Source organism: Vitis riparia, chromosome 7, assembly GCF_004353265.1.
Source record: "Vitis riparia cultivar Riparia Gloire de Montpellier isolate 1030 chromosome 7, EGFV_Vit.rip_1.0, whole genome shotgun sequence".
NCBI classification, from domain to species: domain Eukaryota; kingdom Viridiplantae; phylum Streptophyta; class Magnoliopsida; order Vitales; family Vitaceae; genus Vitis; species Vitis riparia.
Window position 1 is genome coordinate 11,734,157 of NC_048437.1, and position 27,928 is coordinate 11,762,084.

A 27,928-nucleotide genomic window follows, 5' to 3' on the forward strand; every position below is an offset into this window, starting at 1 on the left:
ATGGCATCTACATCTGTTGCTCGAGTCTCCATAGCGCAGAAAATTTTCAACTTCACTTGTTTCTTCGATCTGTCTCTCTACTGCCCTGTCCTTCGATATCTGGAAAGAATCAAACAGCAATGGAGGTTGTTGGAGAGTCCATTCTTTCTGCTGCCCTTGAAGTTCTATTTGGTAAGCTGGCTTCCCCCGACTTGCTCAAGTTTGCACGCCAGGAGGAGGTCATTGCTGAACTGGAAGGGTGGAAGAGGGAACTGCGGATGATTAATGAAGTCCTGGACGAAGCCGAGGAGAAGCAGGTAACAAAGTTGTCCGTGAAAGAGTGGGTAGACGATCTCCGAGACTTGGCCTACGACATGGAGGATGTGCTGGATGAGTTCGCCACCGAGCTGTTGCGACGCAGGTTGATTGCAGATCGTGCTAATCAGGTGGCCACCACAAGTAAGGTACGGAGCCTCATCCCCACTTGCTTTACTGGTTTCAATCCTGTTGGTGAAGTTAAGTTTAATATTGAAATGGGCTCCAAGATCAAGGCAATCACTGGGCGGTTAGACGATATTTCAAACCGGAAAGCTAAGCTGGGTTTTAATATGGTCCCGGGTGTTGAAAAAAGTGCGAAAAGGTTTGCATCTGGAGCAGCTCCTACTTGGCAACGACCCCCCACTACATCTTTGATTAATGAACCTGTTCACGGGAGGGATGAAGATAAAAAAGTTATTATTGACATGCTGTTGAAAGATGAAGCAGGTGAAAGCAACTTTGGGGTCATTCCCATTGTTGGCTTAGGTGGGATGGGGAAAACTACACTCGCCCAGTTCATATACAAGGATGATGAGATAGTGGAGCATTTTGAGCCAAGGGCGTGGGTGTGTGTATCGGATGAGAGCGATGTTGAGAATTTAACAAAGAAGATTCTCAATGCCGTCTCTCCGGCTGAAATTCGTGATGGGGATGACTTTAATCAAGTGCAACTCAAGCTAAGCAAGAGTCTGGCGGCTGGAAAAAGGTTTTTGCTAGTTTTAGACGATGTGTGGAACATTAAAAGCTACGAGCAATGGAATCAGCTGCGTGCCCCATTCAAGTCTGGGAAAGGAGGAAGTAAAATCGTTGTAACAACACGAGATACAAATGTTGCATCACTGATGAGAGCAGACAATTATCACCATTTTCTCAGGCCTTTATCTCATGATGATTGTTGGTCGGTGTTTGTGGAGCATGCCTTTGAAAGTAAAAATGTTGATGAACATCCGAAATTGAAATCCATTGGTGAAAAGATAGTACAAAAATGCAGTGGCTTACCCTTAGCAGCAAAGATGGTCGGTGGACTTTTACGCTCCAAATTACAAGTTGAAGCATGGAAACGTGTATTGGATAGCAACATTTGGAATACCAGTGAATGCGGTATTGTCCCCATATTTAGATTAAGCTATCAACATCTGTCTCCACATTTAAAGAGATGTTTTGCTTATTGTGCATTGTTTCCTAAGGATTATGAATTTGAGGAGAAGCAGTTAATTTTACTGTGGATGGCCGAAGGTTTAATTCATCAAGCAGAAGGAGATAATCGACAAATAGAAGATTCAGGTGCTGATTATTTTAATGAATTGTTATCCAGATGTTTCTTCCAACCATCAAATACTCGTGAATTGCGATTTGTGATGCATGACTTGATCAATGATCTAGCTCAAGATGTTGCTGCAAAAATATGCTCCACTTTAGAGAATGTAGATAAAATTTCTAAAAGCACTCGTCATTTGTCGTTCATGTGTAGCGAGTTCGACGTGTTTACAAAATTTGAAGTTTGTGAGCAAATGGAGCAATTACGAACATTTTTTGCTCTACCAATCAACATAGATAATAAGAAGCAATGCTACTTGAGTGCTAAGGTGTTTCATGACTTGTTGCCAAAGTTGAGACACTTAAGGGTGCTCTCTTTGAGTTGTTATGAGATCAATGAGTTACCGGATTCAATTGGTGATTTGAAACATTTACGATACCTTAATTTATCTCACACTGTACTCAAAAGGTTGCCTGAAACAATAAGTAATCTTTACAATTTACAATCATTGATATTATGCAATTGTAGAGAACTCATGAAGTTACCTGTGGACATTGTGAATTTAATCAATCTTCGACACCTTGATATTAGTGGTTCAACTTTGTTGGAAGAGATGCCTTCACAAATTAGCAAGTTGATAAATTTGCAAACGTTGTCTAAGTTTATTCTGAGCGAAGGTAATGGATCACAAATAAAAGAATTGAAGAACTTATTGAATCTTCGAGGGGAGCTTGCCATTTTAGGGTTGGACAATATTGTTGATACAAGAGATGTGAGATATGTTAATTTAAAGGAGAGACCCGGTATTCAAGTGATAAAGATGGAGTGGAGCAAGGATTTTGGTAATTCAAGGCATGAAAGTGATGAAAAAGAGGTTCTTAAGTTGTTGGAACCTCATGAAAGTTTGGAAAAACTCACTATTGCATTTTATGGCGGAACAATATTCCCACAGTGGATAGGAGATCCGTCATTCTCAAAAATGGTGATTTTGAGACTTACAAGTTGTAAAAAATGCACATCGTTGCCACCACTAGGAAGATTGCGTTTACTCAAAGGCTTGGAGATTGAAGGCATGAATGAAATTAAAAGCATAGGTAATGAGTTTTATGGGGAGATTGTGAATCCTTTTCAGTGTTTGGAGTATCTGACATTTGAGGACATGCCAGAGTGGACAGATTGGTTAATTCCCAAATTGGGTGGGGAAACTAAAGCATTGTTTCCTTGCCTCCGTCGGCTTCTAATAAAAAAATGTCCAAAACTCAGCAACTTGCCTGATTGCTTAGCTTGCCTTGTGAAACTTCATGTTATAGAATGCCAAGAATTGACAATTTCAATTCCACGATTTCCATTTCTTACTCAATTGAAAGTAAATAGATGTAACGAGGGAACGTTGAAAAGTAGGGTTGTTGATGTGCCCTCACTCACCCAATTATACATTGAGGAAATTTCAAAGCCGAGTTGTTTATGGGAAGGGCTTGCACAACCCTTAACAACCCTTCAAGGTCAGGGAATAATTCAATGTGATGAGTTGGCATGTTTGAGGGGATTGGAAAGCCTTAGCAGTTTGCGAGATTTATGGATCATTAGTTGTGATGGGGTAGTTTCCTTGGAAGAGCAGGGGCTGCCTTGTAATCTTCAATACTTAGAAGTGAAAGGATGTTCCAACTTAGAGAAGCTGCCAAATGCATTGCACACCCTCACATCTCTTACAGATTTGCTAATTCGGAATTGCCCTAAACTGGTGTCATTCCCAGAGACAGGTTTGCCGCCCATGCTAAGAAATCTTTGGTGAAAATTGTGAGGGTCTGGAGACACTACCAGATGGAATGATGATCAATAGTCGTGCCCTTGAGTACTTTGAAATCACATATTGCTCATCTCTTATTGGCTTCCCAAGAGGTGAGCTACCCACCACCCTGAAGACGTTGACAATTCACAATTGTGAGAAACTAGAGTCTCTACCTGATGGAATTATGCACCACACTTGTTGTCTTGAACGCCTGCAAGTACGGGGATGTTCCTCTCTCAAGTCCATTCCAAGGGGCGACTTTCCCTCCACGCTCGAGACACTTCGCATTTGGGGTTGCAATCAACTAGAGTCAATTCCAGGGAAGATGTTGCAAAATCTCACCTCTCTTCGTAGCCTGGCTCTATGTAACTGTCCAGACGTGATGTCCTCCTCTTTGGAAGTGTTTTCTACCCCGAACCTCAAAAGATTGGCCATTGCAAATGGCAAAAACAATGTGAGGAGGCCTCTATTTGCCCGGAGCCCCCACACACCCACGTCTCTTGAAAGGATCCTTATCAAAGGCCCATTTCCAGATGTGATTTCTTTTACGGATGATTGGTCTCAGCTTCTTCCCACATCTCTCAACTCTCTTTTCATATATGATTTCAAGAACTTGAAGTCCATAGCCTCCATTGGTCTCCAAACCCTCATTTCTCTTAAATTCCTTCAATTCACGGACTGCCCTAAGCTCCGGTCCTTTGTGCCAAAGAAAGGGCTGCCGTCAACACTTGAAAGACTAGTAATCAAAGGATGTCCTATTCTGAAAAAGAGGTGCCTCAAGGACAAAGGAAAAGATTGGCCTAAGATTGCCCACATCCCTTACGTGGCAATAGATGACATTGTACAACAATAAAAACTTCAATCAGGTACCCCCAATTTCCCTCTAATCTTCCATCAAACATTCTACTTACTCATTACTACTTTCTCTAAAATATTCCACTCTTTTCTTTTTGTTCTGTAATCAGGGGTTGCTCTCCTCAACAATAAGCTATGAAGTTGTAGAACTAACCCACAACTTCCACATAGAGATAGATGTCTGATACACCTATTAAAGTATGCATCCTTTCTATAATGCAAGAGGCCTTATATCTGATGCGTCATTTTGCTTAAAGCCAGTATACTTTTTCAATCAACATTGATTAATAGAAGGTATTTACGATATTTTTGTTTAGCCTTTCTTCTAATCCAAAATTTGCATTTATTAAGTTAATGAAGCCCCTTTATTTGATTTTCTTTTGTACTTTGATTACACAGGAATGCTCCCTTGTTTAATACCAAGTTTTCTTGGGATTCTGCCATCTGCTTGGAAATATGTATTGCAAAAAAGGTAGAGGTATAACTTTCTCAAACTTTTAAACTGACCATTGCATTTCATCAAATTGTCTTTAGCACTGTTTTATTTTGTGTTGATTTCTTATGTGTTCTCTCAAATTTATGTCAACATAATATAAGCTGAAGGTAAAATCCCCTAATCAGGGCACATGACAAAACCCCCCCAAAATCCGAGAAGTCCAAGAAAGTAAGTGGACTAAGACCATTGCAACCTATCCAGGTAACATGATATTTCATTACTGTCTTTGTAGCTTTCACATTTGAATATTTTTATATGATTGCTCAAGTCTCTGCACCAAAATTCTTATAACTTAGTGTTACATGATTCTTTTTGTATCATTGTGTTTGCAACAGTGGGCATGCTCTGCCCATGAGATACTCCAGAAGGTGAAGCTTACGGCTTGGTAAAAATCTTGGCCCTGATGACTCATGTTACAAGTGATGAAGAAGAGAGTTTGCTAATATCTCTGGTTAGTTTCTGTAACTTAACCAGGCCCTGATGACTCATAATCAGTTTGTATTTGGAGTCTCTCATGATCATGTAACATTTTGCCCAATCTTATAGGGATAAAACATCATCTTCTTTCATAATCAGTTTAGAGTTGAAGAGAGGGCAATTGTTGGTTCAATCAACAATCAAGACCTCCCTCACTCTATGGTTTGGTCTGAGAGTTGGAAATGAGATCCAATGATGTCCCCCTGCTTACCAGCTTTTCTTTTCTTCTTATTTTTCACTTTTTATTTTTGTCTCTTTATATTGAACATCATAATTCTCTCAAGAATAACTCTCAAAGACTACTGGTAAGAAATTGGTGTATCTAAATAGCTGTATGAATGTTTGTGATGAATATTAAGATTGCTGAATTAAAAAAATAATCAGATGTATTTATTGAAGACTGATTTCATGAGGGTTGAAATAACTTCTAAACTAGGAGATTACCAAACCTTGAGAGGGAAGAGTTAAAGAAACTGAAATAACAACCCTTGGATCCTCTTAAACTATATACTCTAAGGAGTATGAGTTTTTACTTTGCCAACATGCTACCTGATGTGACACCCAGAATAATTTCCTGTCTTAATGAAGCATCTAGAACAACTTTGGATTCAACTGCGATTCCTTTCTGAAAATTGCCATCTGGATATCATCTCTATGCCATGCAGTCAGCCACAATAATAGAAGTGTTCTCCTTAGGTCTTATTCCAGCTATAAGAAACACAACCTCCTGTTTACAATAATAAGACATTAGCTTGCAAGGCCACAGACCACCATAAGCCAAAAGTTCTTGAATACAGGACATGTGCATTCCTTTGACTGTAAAGCTTTTTTAGTCCCTTTCTACCTCTTTTCCATTCCTTGTCATGCGTTTGGCTGCACCTGCATGTTCTTTGTCTATATACATGGCAAATAGTTATATATATTAATTTGAAGAATCCATATAATACCCTTAATGTTTGCTTCTCTTTGCATTCCCTGTTAATGCAATCTTTAATTAATGTTGCATCACTGTTACTCTTTTGGTTTTAAAGACATGGAAGAGGTTCATACAGCAGATTCTGATTATATTTAATTGGCTTGATCTTGGCAAGCATAGGGGTCACAGGTATACAGTTTTTTCCCATGAAGAGGGTAATATTCACAAAAGAAAATTTATGTGCTTGTTTGTGTGATTTATGATGTTCTACTCCTTATATAATTTATTTCTGGATTAGCATTTTCCTAAGCTCCGGTCCTTTGTGCCAAAGGAAGGGCTGCCACCAAGACTTGCATGCATGCCTTGTAATGGGGAGATATCCTATTCTAAAAAAGAGGTGCCTCAAGGACGAAGGAAAAGATTCACCCAAGATTGCTCACATCCTCAGTATGGAAATTGATGATGTTGTAAAACAATAACAAGTTCAACCAGGTACCCTTAATTCTCTGTAATCTTCCATCAAAGATTCTACTTACTAATTATTTTCTTCTCCAAAATGTTCCAGTTTTTTCTTGTTGTTCTGTACATTAGGTCCACTTGTTTCTCTTGATTTTATTATTTCTGAAAGAAGCTCAAAGGTTACATAGAAAGAGCATGGTACGTTTTTTTTTCCTTTGTTTATGTTCCTCTTTTAATCTTAACCATTATTACTTATTGAAGAAATCGCTATCTTTTATGACTTGTGATAATTAATCTTCCAATACTTGCTACAGAGGGGCTTGTGCTCAGCTACTGTGAGACTCTGAAAACACCATGAAATGATGCATGGCAACAGCTATGGTTTGTATGAGTTTGGATCCCTAAGAATTTGTTTGATGGGAAGCAGATGAAGGGCTGCTACAAATACTAGCAACACTGGAAATCAAGAGATGACCTATGCTAAAACTGAGGTGTAGGAAAAAACAAAGGAAAAAAATGGCCTGGAATTGCTCAGTTCCCCCATCTGTGGTGATAGATGGCATTGTACAACAGTAAAAATTTCAATCAGGTACCCCAATTCACAACTGTCGCTTTTTTCTCTTGTTTATCTGGCCAATATCTCAGCTTCTACGTTTCATGTAATTGCAATTCCAGCTCCATTTTTTTTTATATAAACACTATTTTTTTTAATTAGATTTGCATATGAATGCAAATTTTGTTTTTGCAGTGGTTACTAATTGTTATTTTTTAATTGAAGTCTTTCTGTCACTCACATGCACCACTCTAAATGATTGGAATTTTGGTTTTTTAATTCATCAATTAATTGTTCAACCTTAAACTAAAACTCTGTAAATTCCTGCACCTCTTTTTTTTTTTAAAAAAAAAAAATAGCAATTCAAATAGTTACATAAATTCACTTTTACATATGGAAGATAGCTACCATCTAATGCCTTGTTCGTGCAACAATAAGGATATACAAATATATATTTTGCGTTAACAAATTTTTTTGGTTAAAATTCAAAATGAAATGCTTTTGATTTATTCTTCAGGCTTTTACATTGCTAACATGATAAATTCTTTTTCATTATTATTGTAACGAAAAGGAATATTCACTTTCATATTGGAGATCCCATGTCTGAAGTAAATATGGTGTTAGCTCTTCATGTCATATTGACAAGCAGATGAACGAGTACTTGGCAAAAGCATGGTATGCTATTTTCATTCGTTTATCTTACATTTCCTATTTTGATTTTAATAATAATTACTTTTTTGGAATCCATCTTTATAACCCTTATACATTCTTCAAGCACCTCATAGAGAATGTTTGTTGCACCATGCTTGTTCTCTCACCCTAATCAAATGTGAAAGCCTTTTTAATCATGGTGTCACACCTCTGGGAGAGTTAAGAATGTCATCATACTCAAACATTGTTTCCTCTTAGGGGACTGGTTTATCATCCCTTCTATGGATTACCTCTAAATAAAGTTTGTTGTACATTATGCATACCATCCTCTTCCAGAACATAGGTGTTTATTAGTCTATTGAATTGTAGGTTTTGGTAGAAAATAATTTTCACTATTTAATAAGCAGATGAAAATTTCTATTTAACGAAAAGAGTTGTATTAAATGCACCATTTTTTAAGAAAAATTTGTGCATGTGATTCCAATTTCTATTTCACTGGTATCAGTTCATATGTTTCATGTAATTGCAATTCTAGACTCGAATTTTTCATATAATTGCATTTTTTTTTAATCTGCATGCTTTAGCCATTTTTGTTTTCATAGCATTTACTAATTGGCATTTCCTCCTTAAATTCTCATTTTTTTTTGGTTCATATGCATCATTCTATATGACTAGAATTATAGTTTTCTAATTCATCTGTTAGTCATTTAACCTTAAACTAAACTCAATGAGAAGTTCAAGCCTTCTAATTCCTAACGGTTTCTATTGCATCATGACCTTTTTTCCAATTTAGCAATGTAAATGGTTATATAAATTTGCTTTTAATCATGGAATATAGTTGTTTGTGCAACAATGAATATGAATATACAAATAAATTTTGCATAACAATTTTTTCTTGTTTTACATTCAAAATTAAATGCTTTTGATTTTTTTCTTTTAATAAGATTTTTACATTGATACCATGATAATTTTTTTCACTATTATACCAATAGAAAGGAAATTTAAGTTTTATATTGCTCACTCAATGTTTGGAGTGATTCTAGTGTTAGGGCTTCATTCTCTCATGTGGTCATAATGAAAAGAAGATGAAAGGTTATCGGTAAAAGCATCGTATGCGATTTAATTTTTGTTTATCTTACATTTCTTGTTTTAATTTTAATAATAATATTTAGAAAAAAAAAATTATAAGTGTTAAATGTTCTTCAAGCATTTCCTAGAGAATGGCTTAGGCAACATGCATGTTCTCTCACACTGCTCAAACCCCAACAAAATGTGAAAGCCTTTTAATCTTTACTAAGGGTTGAGAATGTGGTCATGCTCAAAATTTTCCTAACCATATGGTAAAAAAGTTAACATGGTAGTTGAGTCATTTTTAATGTAGTGTATCTTTGTTAAAAGTTCATTCACTTTAAGAATGAGATCCTCATCGTCCCTTAGTGAAAATCGTTAAAGCTTGTAATAAGCTTTTGCTTTAATAGATAAGGTTGGTAATCGTTATTCTGTTTTGGTGTTTTCTAGGTAACTACTAATTGACTCCACTTTTGAGAAACCACATTGCTATACATGGGTTTTCTTTACATGAACAATTGTAAGTTGATATTCTTGTGAGCACTTGTATTATAGATTTTGTTCTTTTTTATAGACACTTATGACAATGTTTGTCTTAAGAAAAAGATGAATTCATATTATTACTCATTAGTTTTTTTTTTTTTTTTTTTTGCAATTAAAATAGGGATTCATCTTTTAAAGTACTATTTGGAACTGGGAATCCTTCTTGGGAGCCATAAAAGGTCTTGCATTCTTGGCACAAATGTGAAATTTCAATCTACAATGAGGTAAGAACAAATGATTCATATTATTTAGTTGTTTTGCTTTAGACAATTTATTGCCTATGACAATATAAAATTTATATGCAATCTAAATTGCACGTTTGTCTTTTTAGAATTGTGTGAACTAGGTAATTCAACCCCTCATACTCTCTCTTACGGTTTTGTTGTCTCCATGTTGAATCTTAGGGTATGGGATTTCCTAGAATTGACTGATACATGCATCAATGGTTGCTGATGGTATCCATCAAGATTCAAATACATGGAAATTGCTTTGTCTTGTGGTTCAATTGTGAAGATATTGGTATGGTTTCCAATCCTAACCATGAGACCGGGAGTTGATTCTTGGTGGGCTTAAGAGTTTTTCCCTTCTCTTCCCTTGTGGATTATTCTCAATACAAGTGGTTCTATACAAGAAGAGCATTAAATTGAAGGTTCTTCTTAGGTGCAAAAAGTGTAAGATTGCACCTTATAACCATAATTTTGAAATAGGTTAGCTCTCTGATTATATTTTAACGGTATGTGAAACTTGACCTTTTCAAAGCTTACATGAACTTTCAATCATTTCCATTTTTAGTTGATTCAATAAAAGATAGACATTAAATGGTAAATTATATATGTTTTCGTTCATCATCTTTGAATTATAATTAGATGGTATTGTTCATCACATCAACTAAATTTTTGTAGTTTAATTTCCAAAAAAGTAATTATTTTTATCTTTAATAAAGAGAAATTTTAAAATACATTTTTAAATATAAAATTAAACTATCATAGTAGTAATTACTTTTGATTCTAGTTTATCTATTGTTAAATGTAGAAGCTAGACAAACACACAGAATATTCCCGCTAAAAAAATCTCTTCATGACATCTGCATATTTCTTCCTTCATTTTTTTTTATGATAAATCACTAATCATACTTAAAAATGAATTCAAAGAAATATTGATTAATTTAATTATATAGGTACATGCCAAGTTGGCATATTGTTGAAAAGACTTCCATCATTCAATCCTTAACAACTTGATTTATCAAAGGCCTGCAAGTTTCTTTTATTTATTTTTATTTTTTCTAGTTGTGGCAAATTAAGTAAATAGGAAACCATTTTAGTTTATTAATAAAATATATCTTGATTAATTTATTTAAACTTTTAAATTTGAGATTTATGACTAGGGTTACATTTCAACTAATAGTGAACTTTAAGGCTATATTTGGTTCCTGAAAAATATGAGGGAAAATGTGAGTGAAAGAAAATAGAGAGAAAAAGTAGAAGGAAAGAAAAAAAATGAAAGAAAATAAAAAAAATATAGATTTAAAATTAATAAATGATTTTATACACTACTTCAAACTCATTTAACTTATTTTTTCCTCTTTTATGTAAAGATTAAATAATTTAAAGATGTATAAATTTCTAACTAATTTCAATTATATTTGATTTTCATTCCTAATTTTTATGTTGAAACCAAACATGGAAAAATTATTTTCCTTAACATTTTTTTTCTTTCTTTAGTACTTTTTGTAAACTAAGGATATCTTAAATTCCTTGCTGCTCAATATGTATTGATATTCTAGATGTGTAAGATTCTCAATTCCAACAAATAGAGTGTCTAAGATAAAAACGTAGATTAATATTGGCAGATCGAAGGATTGGCCACGTCCATCAACTTCCCTTGTGTTCAAATGTCGTAAGCGCTTAGGTGAATGCACTATAAGGTTAGGGTATGCGCATTTCCTGATAACAATTGCTTTTGGAAGAGTTGGTAGTGCTTAAGGTCTTACAAGTGATATCAGAGTCGAGGTCAAGGGTTCAAACCCTAGGGGTGCCCCTAGGAAGGGAGAAAATTGTTGGCAGATTGGAGGGTTGGTCGCGTCCATCAACTCCCCTTTTGTTATAATATCGTGGACGGTACTGATAGCAATTGCTTTTAGGAGAGTTGATAGCGCCTAGGTTCTACAATTAATAATTCGATAAATGAAATGGAAAGATACAATTAATAATTCTATAAATGAAATGGAAAGTTAAGAAGTGAGGTGATGATGTAGAAATTGTATCACAAAATTTTAGGTGCAAATGATTCAAAGATTGAAGAGGAAATAAAATAAATAAACAAGGAAATGTGGGGTAAGGATTGAATGATAGCCAATGCTCGTTGCATGGAATAAAATGTAATAAATCAATTTTTTTTCTCAACTCTGTTTACTTATATTTAGCTTTGTAAAACACTTTCAAGCACATAGCTCTTTACAGTCATGCTAAAGAGGTCAAGGAAGATTTTTGGATAAGCTCAATTTTATCAAAAAATAAAATAAAATTAATTTTCTATATTCACCTTAATCAATCTAATTTATGACAAACTTTAAGATTCTTTGGCATTTGAAGGTAGCATTAAACATTCACCCTCAAAATCCAAAGGATAAAAAAAGTAATATGAATCACTTGACATATATCAAATCTGTTTTCAAACCTACTACCATGAAATAACTTTAAGATTTGAAAACCTAATTGAAACTTCTAATAAATTATTTTCACTTACCAAATCTAAACTAAGAAGAGTAATAAGAAAATCTTTAGAAAGACTTCAATCAAATTAGCAAACTAATCACAATATTAGGTTAAATTAAAATTGGAAATTGGAAATTTAATAACAAAAGAACACAAAAAAATATGACAAAGTAATCAAATAAAGTTGTAGAATAAAATATAAGTTTGTTAAAATCATTTATCTTTTCTTTTCACTTTACTCATAGATTCCACAACAGACTTTAGAGATGAAGAATCTATATGTAAAGACTTCACAGATGAATAATTTATACATAAAGTGAAAATTTTATGTACCTCAACCGAAGTGAAGAACTTTTTGAAAATTTTAGTTGATTAAGTTTCATTTGAAAAAAACTATTACGTAAGTTCTCTAAAATTATAATGTTTACCTATATGCTTAAATTGTCACTTAAAAATCCATACTTATATTTTATTATGATAGGTTTACTTGTATGGTTAAATTGTGAATTAAATTTTCTAAATCAAACTATTTACTTGGATTTTGATTATGTATCTCTCAACAGCACATAAAGTGTTAATAACAAAATGTATAATATTATAATCAAAATATTCATTTTGATTCAAAATATTGGTTTAACATATCAAACTACATTCAAAAAATTATAACTTTGAACACCAAGTAAAATTCATCCAAACCGATCAATTAGTGAGTTGAATGGATGATTATGCATCAAGTATTTTGCATTTTTTATTATGAACATTTCATAATCACAATTGCATTAAGCACTGATAATCAAAACTAAGATCATTATAAAAAAAATTATTGCATAAGACATAAAGGTAAAATGATAAGATGAATGTTTAGGTATTTGTTTATTTACTCATGTTCTTGTTAAGGAACATCATGCAATCTAGCTAAAGGTGTGATGACACCCTTCAATCAATTATCATTATTAATGTCTATCAATGAGTCATACACATATTCTCCTCTGAGTAGGTGAACTACTTCTAATAGTCGATGCATACTTCAAACATTGATAGGGATATAGACAAAGTCCACTTAAGACTATTTAATGGAAGGAACTAGGTGACGCCCATTAGCATAGTCAATAAGAACATCATATTCTTGCATCTGGAATTGATTCCATTTCTTGATACGTTTCTCCTACCTTGCTTTAACATTTTTTTATATAAGAAAAGGTGAAAAAGAATAGTTAAAATAGCATAATTTATCTAATAATATAAGGACCAACAGTAAGAAAAAATTATACATACCCAAAACATGGTGTCTATAGTAGTGAAATTTTGAGAAAAGGCTTGTGGCTTATCTATTCTCTATTTCTAGAAACATTATACTAAACAATATAAACAAAAAACGTTCGTTACACTATTTGATTCAAATGTCAACATTATATAAGTAAAAGCAAAGACAATAAGAACATTTACAAACCTTTATTTTTTAGTCATTCACCATGATGAACTAGTGGTTGAAACCATTTTTGGTCTACATGCAAGTAACCGATATCAACCATAGACCTTATTGTATTCATATTAGAAAAAATTCATAGTTAAGTGAAGAACTTACCAAAAATATACTATTACAAGTTTCAATTAAGGATAACTTACCCTTGCTCGAGACTCAGTCACTTATGAAAGGTCTCCCTTACTTCTTTGGAAAAAGACTGCAAAGTGTTAAATTGAGATGTGTTTATCCTTACTTTCTCATTTTCCTTCTTTTTAAAGGGTCTGTGAAATGATGCTACAAAAAGTAAGATGTCTTCGCTTAGATATAGTAGGGAATAGCTACTATAGATATATATAAACTAAAAGGTTGCTCAATAGACTAGGGGTACTAAATAGTTTGGCAATATCAATAATTGGATCAAGACTCAAATCATCACCCTTCCCATCCCTATTATATGTTTTTTTTTTTTGTAGTTATTATATCTTCTTTATTTGTCTTCACATCCATATAGACATAGTTTTCATCCTCCTTATTATCCATGAGACTCAAATTTGTAATACAATACCAATATCGATTCATTTATGTCTGATTTTGGAAATCTTATATTATGTGTGGCACATTACTCATTTTTCCTTCTAACATGAAATCACATATACACCATACAATATGATAACATAAATACACAAATACAAGACATAATTTTATACAACAAAATATAAAATGCAATAAGTATATCACTAACATCCAGTAAAAGTTGTCTTAAGTCATCTATCTTTGTGTTGACTTCCTTTGGTTCTCTTTTCAAATAATTGAAATTTGATTTTGAGTTTTCTCTATGTTTCATAAACTTTATCCATAGATTCCTCACTTATTGTAAACAAATGAAACCTCAACTCATTATACATCATTGTACCTAAAAAAAAAACTAAAAAAAAAAAAACAAAGAAATGATGTGTGCCTATGATAGTTTAAGTTATGTTCATCAAAGTATTCACCTTGACTTAGCTATGGTTAAGTTTCATTTATGAAGACCTTAATTGAGGTAGAGTTCTCAATTTGATTATTCACTTGAACTTAAGTATAGTTAGGTTTCATTTACAAAAAACTTAACTAGGTTAAGTTCTCAATTACAATCTTATTTAAATTAATTTACAAAGAATTTAACTAACATTGAGTTATGAATCAACATACTCACTTGAACTAAACTATGGTTGGTTAAGCTATCTAAAGTTGAAATGTTTACCTACATGGTTACATTCTTAATTGAAACTTTCTACTTTGACTTAATTATTATCATTTACAAATAATTGCATAGTTAAGTTCTTAAAATAAAATGGTTCACCAAGACTTAGTTGTAGTTAAGTTTTCAGTATTATAATTAAAATAAAAAAATGACATTAATAAATAATTGTATGATCCTCTTTGTTCTCATCTTCCATTGCAACTACAACATATGCAAAAGTTTCTATTGGGTCATCTTCATCTTTTGGGCCACTCGTAGTGTCATGTTATGGGGTTGTTGGTTGGCTTAAAACTTCTTGAGAAACACCATGCAATGACTCTAACTTATTCAAATACTTATAATAATCTTATTCATATTCCTTTAGAGTAGGTTTAAGTAGCAAACACAAAGATAACTGTTAAGTTCAAGTTAAGGTAATGTAATAAAAAAACATAAGTATATATAAGTATGTAAGTAACAACACTATCAAAATATAAGGTGATAAAAATTACTCACATTGGAGTTCAAAAAAAAAATTGTTGGAGCTCAACGAACGTTGGTGTGGAAGTAGCACTCCAATTTAATATTCATGGGCAACTCTTAGAGACCTTTTTAGCACATTTCATTTAATAATAGGAATAACCTCATATGCTCAAACTTAGAAGACAAGAAAATTCAACTACACTATATGTCTCTTATGCTATATTTCATTTTTATTACTTCTTACCTTAGTATTTTAACACTCAGCTCTTTAAGGCTTGTTGCAGCCCAAAAAAGTGTTCTTTCATAATAAATCCTACCCTATGGAAAGAATTAAAATATTTGTTTTGATGGATATATTTATAAGTCAATTTTATGGATGTATCAGGAAATATCAGTGGGTATTTCAATACAAACATTGATGGGACCAAAATTGATCAAAACTCATGGAAATATTGGGAAAACTCTACAAAATGATAGAAAAAGTAATAATAGACATTTTGAAATTGTTTACTAAAGAAATTAATATTTGCACTATATAATTGGTCATAGTCAACAATAATATTATGTACGTCGATAAAAAATATAAATTTTATAAGTATATATTCATTATTAAGCTACATTAAATATTGTTTGACAATGATAATAATATGTCAAAATTGAAAATATATTTAATATTAAAATTATAAATTCAAATATATTCAATGATATAAAATAAATTATGATAATATCTTTTTTAATATTTAAATATCATATACATGATATAAAAAAGACTTGCTAATAAAATTATAATTATAGTTTTTATATTTTTTTATAATCAATTAAATAAAATTTAAAAATAAAATAACTAGAACAAATTTATTTATGAAAATATTCTTTTAATATTTTGTTTTTATGATAATTTTTGTGCAATTATACAACCAAGAGTGAATTTGTCCCAATGATGACCAAGTTTCAAGGTTAATATTTTGTTTTGGGTTCAATTCAAAGTGCAAATCAATTTTTAAGGTTTGATCAGGTCAAAGGAGCATTTTAAGGGTCAAATGCACGATTGACAATAATAGAGAACTATAAAAAAAATTATAAATATGCAATTTATTATTTTGAACATAGTTCAATACTTCTCAAAATTTTAAAAATATCAAGTAACAAACTTAACCCTAGTCAAACACTATTGTAATCATCCCTAAAATTTCCAAAAATTTATAAAACAAATACTACACTCACGAACACAATAGATTCACTTTCTTCTTTGGTTGGTAATTAGGATATTTGCTTTCTAACACACTTCAATACTTCCCAAATTTTTAAAAACATCAAGTAACAAATCTAACCATAGTCAAACACTAGTCTATATGAAAATGTGAATCTCAATAATGGACTACACCTAGAGAAGGGGTGAACAGGTGTTGTATAACAATTTAAAAATTCTCCCAACAAATATTACCTAACCTTAGACTATCTTAATGTCAAGAAACTTTTCTTCCAACAACTTTTCAACAAAACATAACATCCACAATCCAGAATATATGCATCAACACTCTCCCAACAATTTATCAATGCAAAACACATGCAAATGCTTCAACACTCCTCAAAAATAAATCAAAATATAGAGTGAGAGAAAGAGATAATGAACACCGGATTTTTAACGTGGAAAACCTCCAAATAGATCAAAAACCACGGGTCTATCATCGATTGAAAAACTCCACTATGAAGAATAAAAATTGAGTATAAGGTTTTACCTAGCTCAAGCCAACCAATCCTTTCTATACTACTCGACTAGTACCTTCATTTTCAGCTTCTCCCTTATTCTTTCGGAGCACACTTGGAGTCCGCACCAAGCTCAATCCCGGCCTCTTCTTGAATCCTCATAAGAAGAAAATGGGTATGTACCCAAACGCAAATGGAATGAGAGATTGAAATGTGAATAAAGGAATGAATTAACCCATTTATTGCTCAAGAAAATCCATTAAAAACTTGTTTGAAAAACATTAAAATAAGTGGATTTTCTTTGCAATAAAAAAACCCCAAATTAGGAAAACAAAATGAGAAAATGAAGAACACAAGGAGTGTGGCTTCTCTCTCCACGTTTTCTGCAATCACCTCCCACAAAAATGAGAGAAGATTGTTTTTTAAAGTGTAAAAAGAAACCTTTAATCTAATGGCTGAGGTTTGATAAAAATAAAATAAAATAGTTGGATAGATCCACCCCTGCACCTGGATCGATCCAAAAACAGGGGAATGAAAGCTTTGCACCAAAAACCATTTTTCCCAACTTTCTAACACATTTAAAGATTAAAAACCAGGTCGATTCACATCCAATCACCACAGACTCGGCTACATATATACCTTGGCTTCTTAGCAAAGTTTTAGACTTCAAAGTCAAGTAGTCCGAATAGGAATTGGAAAGTCGAGTTAGGGGACACTTAGAAATTTTGTCCGGAATTGCCAACCTAGCTAAACACTCACAATCTCCCCATTTGGCAATTCTAGGACAAAACCCTTTACAATACGAATGAGTACAAGTAAGTAAGCCCCACCCAACTCTCATACAAGGTCACTCACTCACTCAAAACCACAACCTAAATACTACAATACCTGCAAATAAATCTCAAGAAAAAAACATTAGTAGCACCTACACATATTCCAAGGCACTTCCAACAGATTTGAATGAATTGACACGGATATCCACATATATCCACAAAGATCACTTGCCTAAAGATAGTCAATATGCACTCATGAGTCAAAAAACCATGTCCAATAACCACAAATACACAAAAAAAATGATCATGATCAACATATCAAATATCCAAAACATAAAGACATTGTCATGATCAACTACATGTCATTTCACCATCCATGTCAAATGTAATGATGTGTAATATGTTTCCCTCTTTTTGTCCCAGAAGGAGACAAAGAGTTGTTCAAAATAATCAATATACATAAGACGAGCAAAATGAACATGATAAGCAAAGTACATAAGACAAAGAGCTGTCCAAAAATAAATAAATAAATAACAAGCTGCTACTTGGCTAAGATAGGTCCTTATGGACAAAATCTTCAAGAGCGTGTAGTTGATCCATATTGCAAAGCATTTGTCCATCAATTAGTGAGAAACCTCTCTCCATATGAGATTGGAGTTGAGAAATTTGCTCAGACAACAAGGTGGATTAAGCAAAAATTTTATCATCCAAAGCATTAAACCTAGCACAAAGTTGAGCTAGGACACTGGAATCTACATCTGAATCTGCGTCACTTTCACCAAATTTTCTCTTGGCTCTACTATGGCACACCTTCTTCTTAGAACCAAAGGCACCCTTAATCTGTGCCTGACATCGATTCCAAGAAGAGGTATCAATGGGACCCATTGGCTCAAGAAAAGAAGAATTTACAGGAAATACAACTCCAACCCTTTGGTAGATTTGTGTGATTAAAATGCCATAGGGAAGAACCTCCTTCTTAGACACTATAGGATCTCCTCGAAAAATCATCTCATCTAAGATGTAAGATGCTAGGTTGATGGGTTCCCGATGAAGGATTCGAGACAAGAGAATGCATACATTCTTACAAATGCTTGCCTGATGAGAGGAGGGATAAACTAAGAATGATAGAAAAGTAGCTAATACCTATGCAGGACGAGATAGGCTACCAGTGTGTACCACTGAGCCTAGTTGTCCTCGAACCTTTCCCCATAAGTCAATAGACACTCCATCCAACAGGTCAAAGGTGATTTCCAAATCACTCACAAAGGGTGCTTGAACCAACGGGATGTCTAAGACTTCAGCAATTAGCTCAAGGGTGACTTTAACAACAATTCCAAAAAGACTTGACTATAGGTAGGACTCATCCAAGTCATGTTCAATAATGTTCAAATAAAACATTCGGACAATAGGAGCACAAGCAGTCCTAGTGAAGTTTGCTAGAGGAAGCCATCCTAGTTCTACAAATAGATCTGGAATTGGTGTGTCAAGAAAAGAGTCTAGATGAAATTGTCTCTCAAGAACAAGAGACCTCTGACGATAAACCTTGGTGTACTAGTCTCTACAGAACTTTCTGAGAAAGCATTGAAAGAAATCCCATCAATTGAAGTTTTTGCAGGAGCCTTGGGGATACTGGGAGGCTGAATAGAAGGAATGATGGGTAAATTCTCATCTCGAGCACCTTTTAAGGTTCTAGAGGATGACCCTTTAATAGGGGCTTTGCTTCTACAACCTTTTGGAGGCATTGTTCCCAAACAACCCACTTAAATAGCCTACTGTGAAAAAATCTCACACAAAAACTGACTAGCAACACCAGTGGAAAAAGAACCAACCTGTACACAAAAGACCAGGGGCTACTAGATCAGCGATCCTATGACGGGAAAGATACAGAGATCAATTGACAAGGAAAGCTGGAATGAAGGCCAACTAACACCGGAGAAAATGCTAGTAGAAAGATGGAAATGCAAGCCAGCGACAAACAGAGAACATGAAAAGAAAAACGAGATGAGACAAGCTGACTGTACACCGAATCACAGCCGCAGACTGAGCCAAATAGAACTGGATGTGCTGAAACAACGACAGCAGACGGGAATGAGAATGAGAGTTGTACACAGCGAAGATTTCCGGTGACAATGGCCAGATTGAACAATACGACGGTGATAGTGTAGAGACGAAGGGTTATTCTCTGGAACAAAAGCCTTAGGGCTTGGAAAGAAATGAGAAGATTAACCAAATTTGGGGTTTTTGACATTTTAATTTTTTTTTTTTTAACTTTTAATTACCAAAATGCTCCTCATCCATTTAACCCATGAGTATAACCAGTTGGGGACACAATTGGAAATTTTCACACAAAACAAAAAAAAAATGTTTAGGGATTTTGAGTTTTTTTTTTTTAATTATAAAAAAATTACGAAAATACCCCTGATTCATTAAACCAAAGGCGTTGAACTAGATGAGGGCAAAAATGGAATTTGTCGCAAATGCATAAGTGGTATCGATCTTGGTGGATCGATCCACACATCGTTCAAGAGCTCTTAGTGAAAGAACAAAATTGTGCAACTGCATGAAACTTTTCATAAAAAATTTCTAAGTGTTGGAATCAAGTGGTATCAATCTTGGTGGATCGATCCACATTTCGTTCAAGGGCTCTCGGTCACAAGACTGTGCACACAGTGGATCAATCGACACCCTATTGAAAAATGACTTAGGCAAAAATTTACAATAAAAACACAAGAAAACCAACAAGCTTTCCAAAAAAATTGAAAATTTGATTCACCATAGCTAAGATTCAATAGGATGACATACTTATCTTTCAATCAAGGAGTTAGAATTGATTCATATTGAAATAATGGCGCTTAACTTTAGACAAAATTAATAAACATAAAGATTGAAGAACATTCCACATTTATCAAATGAATAGGTAAAAAACAAATGATTATCAACATTCTAACAAGGAAGTTTAAGCTCAAAGAAGACTTACTCATGACGCCATAAAATAGCAAGTATGTTAATTTCTTTCCACTTATAAACCTATATCCACCCAAAAAGCAAAAAATCATTTTCAAAACACACTTCCTTCCTAAAGAAATTCAAGATATTATTCCAAGAAGTCAATTTGCACCTCTCTTGGCCAGATTTCTGTTTAACACAGTTTATTCACATCCCAAAAAAAATCATACGACATTTGTTTTTCACATTGAGCATTGAAATGATTTCACAAACATGAGCTTCACTCTTGAGATCAATTTTTTTATTTTTTTTATTTGAGGATTACTAAGGTGGCCTTTACAACATAACAACATAAGGGATGTCTCACTCTTGCAATGGAGGCTTTTTAACTCTTGAAACATTGCCAAGGAGCCATAACCATTTTGGAAAACTTAATATTTTTCTTTCCTTTTCCTTTTTTTTTTTTTAATTTCAAAGAGAGGGCAAACAATCAAGGAAGAATAATCTTAAACACTCAAGGATATTCTGAATGACTTTACTCACTTTTTAATGCTCATTAGATAAACATAAGTTTGCATTTAGACTATAAAGAACATTACTCACAATTTATGTAATCACAAGGTTCAATCATGAGTTGTTACTCACTTAAAAGAAATGAAGCTAACCCTTTGAGGTTTATCTAATCAAATCAAAATAGCAAGGATTCAATATCATGTTTATCAATCAAGCCATGGAGATAAAAACATCTTGAAGTTTTTAAGATCATTAAGAGTCAATTTAACTCTTAAACAAAAGTGTAAGCATGTCACTCTCATGAACTCAACAAATGTTGAAAATTTATGAAAAATGAAGAAAAGATTGAACCAAAACAAAAAGAACATCAACTTGATTAAAGTTAGGAACTTAGGAAGACAACTAGGACTCAAGGATATGCAAGAAGGTGTCCTAGATAGGTTCTAGAGGAAGTCAATTGATTGTACATAAACCTATGGACTTTCTAAGTGATGGCTCAATTCTCCCCCTATCTCCTTTCTTTCCTTGCTCGTCTTTTTTTTCTTCATCTTCACTTAACTTTTCATCTTCAGATTTTTCTTCAATCACTTCAATATCTTTTGACACATCAATGATATCCTCATCACACTCTCTTGACCTTGATCCTAGATCATCCACAATCACATTGATTGATTCCACCATACATTTTGAACTCAAAATGTATACTCTATATGCCCGACTTTTGGAGGAATATCCTAAGAATATCCCTTCTTCACTCTTAGATTCAAGCTTTCCAAGATTTTCATGATCTTTCAAGACATAGCATCTACTTCCAAACATCCTAAAGTACTTCACATTGGGTTTCTTACCTTTCACAGCTCATAACAAGTCTTCCTAGTATGAGGACGCATGTGAGTTCTATTGGAAGTATAGCAAGCGGTGTTGATGGCTTCAGCCCAAAAATGTGTAGGGAGTTCATGCTGATTTAGCATTGTTCGGGCCATTTCTTGAAGGACATGATTTTTTCTCTCAACTACCCCATTTTGTTGAGGTGTTCTAAGAGCGAAAAACTCATGTTTGATTCCTAGAGAATGACAAAATTCTAAAAAATTTGAATTGGCAATTCTCTCCCCCTATCACTCCTAATTCTTTCAATGGGATACCCTTTTTCACTTTGAATTTTCAAACCAATGTCGTTGAAATTTATGAATGCCTCACTCTTATCTCTTAGGAATGCAACCCATGCATACCTAGAATAGTAATCAACCATCACCAAAATGTATTTCTTACCCCCTAAACTCTCAGTTCTCATTGGTCTCATGAGGTCCATATGTAAGAGTTTTAAAGGTTTAGAGGTCAAAATTTCATCAACTCTCTTATGTGTACTCCTTGTTTGTTTTCCCTTTTGACAAGGACCGCAAATAGGATTAGAGGGTTTTCCAAGCTTAGGAATCCCTTTGATGACTTCATTATTAGCAACGTTCATCAAGTCATGGTAGTTTAAATGACCCAACCTATGGTGCCACAAATCGATTGATTCAATTTTTGAACTACCACACACAAGAGAAGAAGAAAAAGAGGTAGAAGGATTTTGACAAACAACATAGCAATTATCAGAAGTTCTCAAACCAATCATCACACAATTTTCCTTCAAATTAAACACTTTACATAAATTTTGTGAAAATTGAACATTGAACTTCTCGTCACATATTTGACTAATGCTAATCAAGTTAGCTTCCAATCCTTCCACATACAAAACCTCTTCAAGGTTAGGGATCCTAGGAGCACAAATTGTGCATTTCCCTTTCACACTAGCAACATTGCCATCACCAAAAGTCACATTTCCTCCATCAAATTCAGTGAAATTAGTGAAGAATGATCTATTATCTGTCATATGACGTGAACACTCACTATCAAAGTACCATGAGTGTGACTCACTAGCTCTAAGTGCAATGTGAACAACAAGGCAATTAAGCTCATTCTTTTTCACCCATATTTGTTTTACATTTGTGACTTTGGTCATTCCATTTGAAGTGCTTCCTTGGAAGCCACTATAATGAGGGACATTTGAATCCCTCTTGAACACTCTCTTGCCTCCTTGTAACAACCTATTTCTCAAAGTGAATAATTCATTCATTAGGTTGGTCAACTTTCTTTGGAAACTCTCAAACATCCTAGCATAACATCTATCAACGGTGTGTCCCAGTTTAGTGCAATGAAGTTTCAGTTTTGGAGGAATTTTCTTAAAGACGTGGTAGCTTCATCAACAAAACCTAAGCCTCTTTTATCAAATGATTTCCTCCCTAAATTGATCAAATCACTAAGTCTTTTAGAGCTAGGATGTGACTCTTCTTTCCTAAGACTCAACTCATTCTTAAACACTTGATTTTCACTCTTCAATTCATCACACATTTTCTTCATGTCAAAGTGTTCGCCCTCAAGAAATGCAATCTTATCTAGCAAAGATTTTTTCTTTCCCTTTAGAGTATTAATCTCATTGATTAAACTCCTTTTAGAAGCCTTCCACTCAACTTGTTCCTGTTTGAGACTTAAACACTCCTTGTACAAAGTCTCATGTGCAGAGTCAAAACTCATCTCATCACCATTTGAGTCACTTAACTCACAAGACTCACTAAGTGCCTCCTTTTTTAGTGGTTCATCAATGACACTTACCATAAAGGCTGTGAAATTAGTGCATTCCTCACTGGCATTTGATTCTTTTTCACTAGATTGACATGATTCTGAGTCACTCCAAGTGACTTGTATGGCTTTCTTTCCTTTTTTTTCTTTGAGGGACATTCAGTGGCATAGTGCCCATTTCCCCCACACTTGAAGCATTCAACCTCAAGGTTCTTTTTGACACTCTTGTCTTTCTTTTTGTCTTTTACATTTGATTTTCCCATTGAATTATTCCATTTTTTAGCATCTTCCTTGGACTTCTTCTTATATTTCTTGAACTTCATGTATTTTTTGAATTTTCTAGCAAATCTAGCAACCTCTTCATCGAACATTTTCTCATTACCCTCACCTTCGGAACCTAAGGACTCTCTTTAATGGCATTCAAGGCAATGCCCTTTGATTTCCTAAGTGATCCAAGAGTCATTTCAAAGGTTTGGAGTGAACCCACAAGTTCATCCACTTTCAAGGAATCCACATCCTTGGACTCTTCAATGGCAATGACTTTTGCTCTAAATCTCTCCGGAAGAGATCTTAGAATTTTTCTAACCACTTTGGAATTAGGGATGAGCTCACCTAGATTAAAGCTAGAATTCACAATGTCCATCAGTTTTGCATGGAACTCTCCAAAGTTCTCATGATCCTCCATCCTAATTGTCTCAAACCTAGAGGTCAACATTTGAAGTTTGGACACTTTCACAGCATTAGTGCCTTCATGAGTCACTTGGAGGATATCCCAAGCCTCCTTAGCCGAAGTACATATGGCTATCCTACGGAATTCATCCGTGCTAATGGCATTAAAGATGGAATACATGGCTCTAGCATTGTTCTCACTAGCTTCACTATCACCTCTATCCCATTCCAAGTTAGGCCTGATAACATTAGTTGGTCTTCCTTCTCTATCCAACACCTTAGGTGGAGACCAACCAAATTCAACGGCATTCCAAACTTTTTCACTTTGCATTTTGAGAAAATATTGCATTCTCACTTTCCAATGAGAATAATTTTCGCCGGTTAAAAAGGGTGGCTCCTAATGGAAGCTCCCTCTTGATGAGGTTCCATGATTGAGATTCAAGAACCGAAAATGATTTTTCTTTTAAAAACCTGCTCTAATACCAATTGAAAATGTGAATCTCAATAATGGACTACACTTAGAAAGGGGGTGAATAGGTGTTGTATAACAATTTAAAAATTCTCCCAACAAATATTACCTAATTTTAGACTATCTTAATGTCAAGAAACTTTTCTTCCAACAACTTTTCAACAAAACATAACATCCACAAGCCAGAATGTATGCATCAACACTCTCCCAACAATTTATCAATGCAAAACACATGCAAATACTTCAACACTCCTCAAAAATAAATCAAAATGTAGAGTGAGAGAAAGAGACAATGAACACCAGATTTTTAACGTGGAAAACCTCCGAAGAGATCAAAAACCACGGGTCTATCACCGATTGAAAAACTCCACTATGAAGAATAAAAACTGAGTACAAGGTTTTACCTAGCTCAAGCCAACCAATCCTTCCCGGACTACTTGACTAGTACCTTCACTTTCAGCTTTTCCCTTATTCTTTGGAGCACACTTGGAGTCCGTACCAAGCTCAATCCCGACCTCTTCTTGAATCCTCATAAGAAGAAAATGGGTATGTACCCAAACCCAAATAGAATGAGAGATTGAGATGTGGTGCAGTAGCTAGGCTTCGGTCAGTAGTGAAGCAAGGATCCCACTTTTCGTGACCAGAGAGGTAGGGAATGAACGCTCAATACCCTCGACGGAAGAGAAGGTAGCAGTTAGCTAGGTTCGCCCAATAGGGACAGGGAAAGGGACAAGTCAGTGTAGACTAGGTCTGCATGTTGAGCACTCTTGGAATCACCGGATTCCCTCTGCGCTGATTGATGCTTTCTCTCCGACTCGATGAGACCACACTACTGAGTGAGCTTCTTAAAGGAATGAATTAACCCATTTATTGCTCAAGAAAATCCATTAAAAACTTGTTTCAAAAACATTAAAATAAGTGGATTTTCTTTGCAATCAAAAAACCCCAAATTAGGAAAACAAAATGAGAAAATGAAGAACACAAGGAGTGTGGCTGCTCTCTCCACATTTTCTGCAATCACCTCCCACAAAAATGAGGGAAGATTGCTTTTTAAAGTGTAAAAAGAAACCCTTAATCTAATGGCTGAGATTTGATAAAAAAAAAAAATTAGTTGGATAGATCCACCCCTACACCTGGATCGATCCAGAAACAGGGGAATGAAACCCTTGTACCAAAAACCATTTTTCCCAACTTTCTAACACATTTAAAGATTAAAAATCGGGTTGATTCACATCCAATCACCACACACTCGGCTACATACCTTGGCCTCTTAGCAAAGTTTTAGACTTCAAAGTCAAGTAGTCCAAATTGGAATTGGAAAGTCGAGTTAGGGGCACTTAGAAATTTTGTCCGGAATTGCCAACCTAGCTAAACACTCACACTATAATATCTCTAAAAATTTCAAAAATTTATAAAACAAAGACTACACTCATCGGCTCAATAGATTCACTCATCGATCAAATACCTAGATACTCACTCAAACCCAACACTCAACTGAAATCCATGTAACATAGTCTAATTCCAACTTAAGTTATAGGTATAAAATGAATTTCCTTTTCCATTATTTAATCAACATAATGCTCTCATTTCAATCCCTTTCTCATGATACATCAACAAATCTTAAGAAGCTCAAAGCTCTAAATTTAAAAAATAAACACCTGATATCCTAAAACCATAACACGTTGCTTAGGTGTCAAAAAGGCCAAAAAAAAAAAAAGAAACAAAAGACATGGTATCAAATAATTTGAAACTGTCTCATATGCATATGCTTAATGATGGAAAACATAAAGAAAAACAAAATATAATAAACATTATTAAAAAAAAACTTCAAATTCTTTCTTTGTTCTTTATGTTAAAATTAAATTGAAGAAAAGTTTTGTTGAGCTCACACAATTTCTTCCCTTTCCTTTACCTTTATCCTTACATTTTCTATCCAAAATCTAAGGGTTAGCAACTCAAAAACCATAAGAATACAAGGTTTGAAATGTGATCTAAAATGGAGTTAGACATTTGTTTAGGCTAAATTTGGTTCTCGGAAAGAAAATAGTAAGGAAAAACAAATAAAAAATTAAAAATTAAAAAACCTTTTTCTTATGTTTCGTTCTTGAAAAGCATTAAAGAATGAAAAAAAATGACAAGGAAAATAATTATCTCATATTTGACATACCATAAAAATTAAAAAAAAATCAAAAAATAAATAAAATTAGTTAAAATTTTATGTATTTTCAAATTACTTAATGTTTACATGAAAAAGGAAAATAAGTTAAATGAGTTTAAAAATATATATAAAAATAATTTATGAACTTGAAATCTATTTTTCATTTTCCTTGTAACCTTTTTTTTTCCATATTTCATCTCAATTTTCTTTCCTTTCCCTCGTATTTTCCATCAAATTTTCCATTAAAAAAAAAACTCTTACAGTTTCCTTCCCCTTTTTCCATGGTATTCAAAGATGACCAAAACCATTTTTCTCTAACTTTTTTCTTCTCTTACTACTTCTCAAAATCCAGTTCTATCCAGTTCAATCAAACAACAAAGTAACCACATACCCCCATTTGGCTGCTCAAAAAATTAGAAGATGAACCAAAAGAAAAAAAAAACCTAGAACCTATTTGGGAATTATTTTCTACTCTAAAAAAAGCATTTGATAACTTTTTGACCGAAAATAATGCTTTTTAAGAACTTCTTTTGAAAATTTTGGGATAATATCTTAATTATTTTTTTTATATAAGGATTTTTTTTTTTTAAATATGGAGGATGATTAAAAATAAACCACAGAAGTAAAAGTTCCCTTTAAAAAATATTGTTTAAAAAAAAAAATCATAAAACTGATTTTGAAAAAAACAATCCCTCTGTTTTTTCGAGATCAATATTTTGTTCTTTAAAACAAAAAAAATAAAAAATAAAAACACATTTAACAATCAAAAAATTGTTTTTTGTTTTTTATTATCAAAAAATAGAAAATACGGTATAATTATATAATATC

The 27,928-nt window shown here is 33.6% G+C and overlaps 3 protein-coding genes across 20 annotated transcripts in view; 2 read left to right on the forward strand and 1 right to left on the reverse strand.

Annotated features, from left to right (window-relative positions):
- LOC117917958 (putative disease resistance protein RGA3) overlaps positions 1 to 10,144 on the forward strand; it is a 21,835-nt gene extending 11,691 nt beyond the window's left edge. Inside the window, exons 1-12 of one of the 18 annotated variants that reach the window (XR_004651803.1) lie at positions 2,600 to 4,210; positions 4,310 to 4,493; positions 4,599 to 4,677; positions 4,803 to 4,896; positions 5,031 to 5,146; positions 6,387 to 6,580; positions 6,680 to 6,745; positions 6,862 to 7,136; positions 7,672 to 7,775; positions 9,270 to 9,339; positions 9,484 to 9,586; positions 9,767 to 10,137. The gene's annotated coding sequence lies outside the window, so the exon portion shown is untranslated. Of the gene's footprint in view, positions 1 to 2,599; positions 4,211 to 4,309; positions 4,494 to 4,598; positions 4,678 to 4,796; positions 4,897 to 5,030; positions 5,147 to 6,146; positions 6,304 to 6,386; positions 6,581 to 6,653; positions 6,746 to 6,861; positions 7,137 to 7,671; positions 7,776 to 9,269; positions 9,340 to 9,483; positions 9,587 to 9,766 lie in introns of those variants that run through there. The other 17 variants (XR_004651798.1, XR_004651802.1, XR_004651796.1 and 14 more) reach the window with 17 other exon arrangements.
- Positions 1 to 27,928, reverse strand: part of LOC117917959 (probable sodium/metabolite cotransporter BASS3, chloroplastic) — a 74,161-nt gene that overhangs the window by 45,862 nt on the left and 371 nt on the right. The window lies entirely within an intron of this gene.
- Positions 105 to 1,528, forward strand: LOC117917957 (putative disease resistance RPP13-like protein 1). The gene is made up of 2 exons (XM_034834443.1): positions 105 to 1,398; positions 1,485 to 1,528. Exons 1-2 carry the CDS (start codon positions 120 to 122, stop codon positions 1,490 to 1,492), a joined length of 1,287 nt encoding a protein of 428 aa, XP_034690334.1. The 5' UTR covers positions 105 to 119; the 3' UTR covers positions 1,493 to 1,528.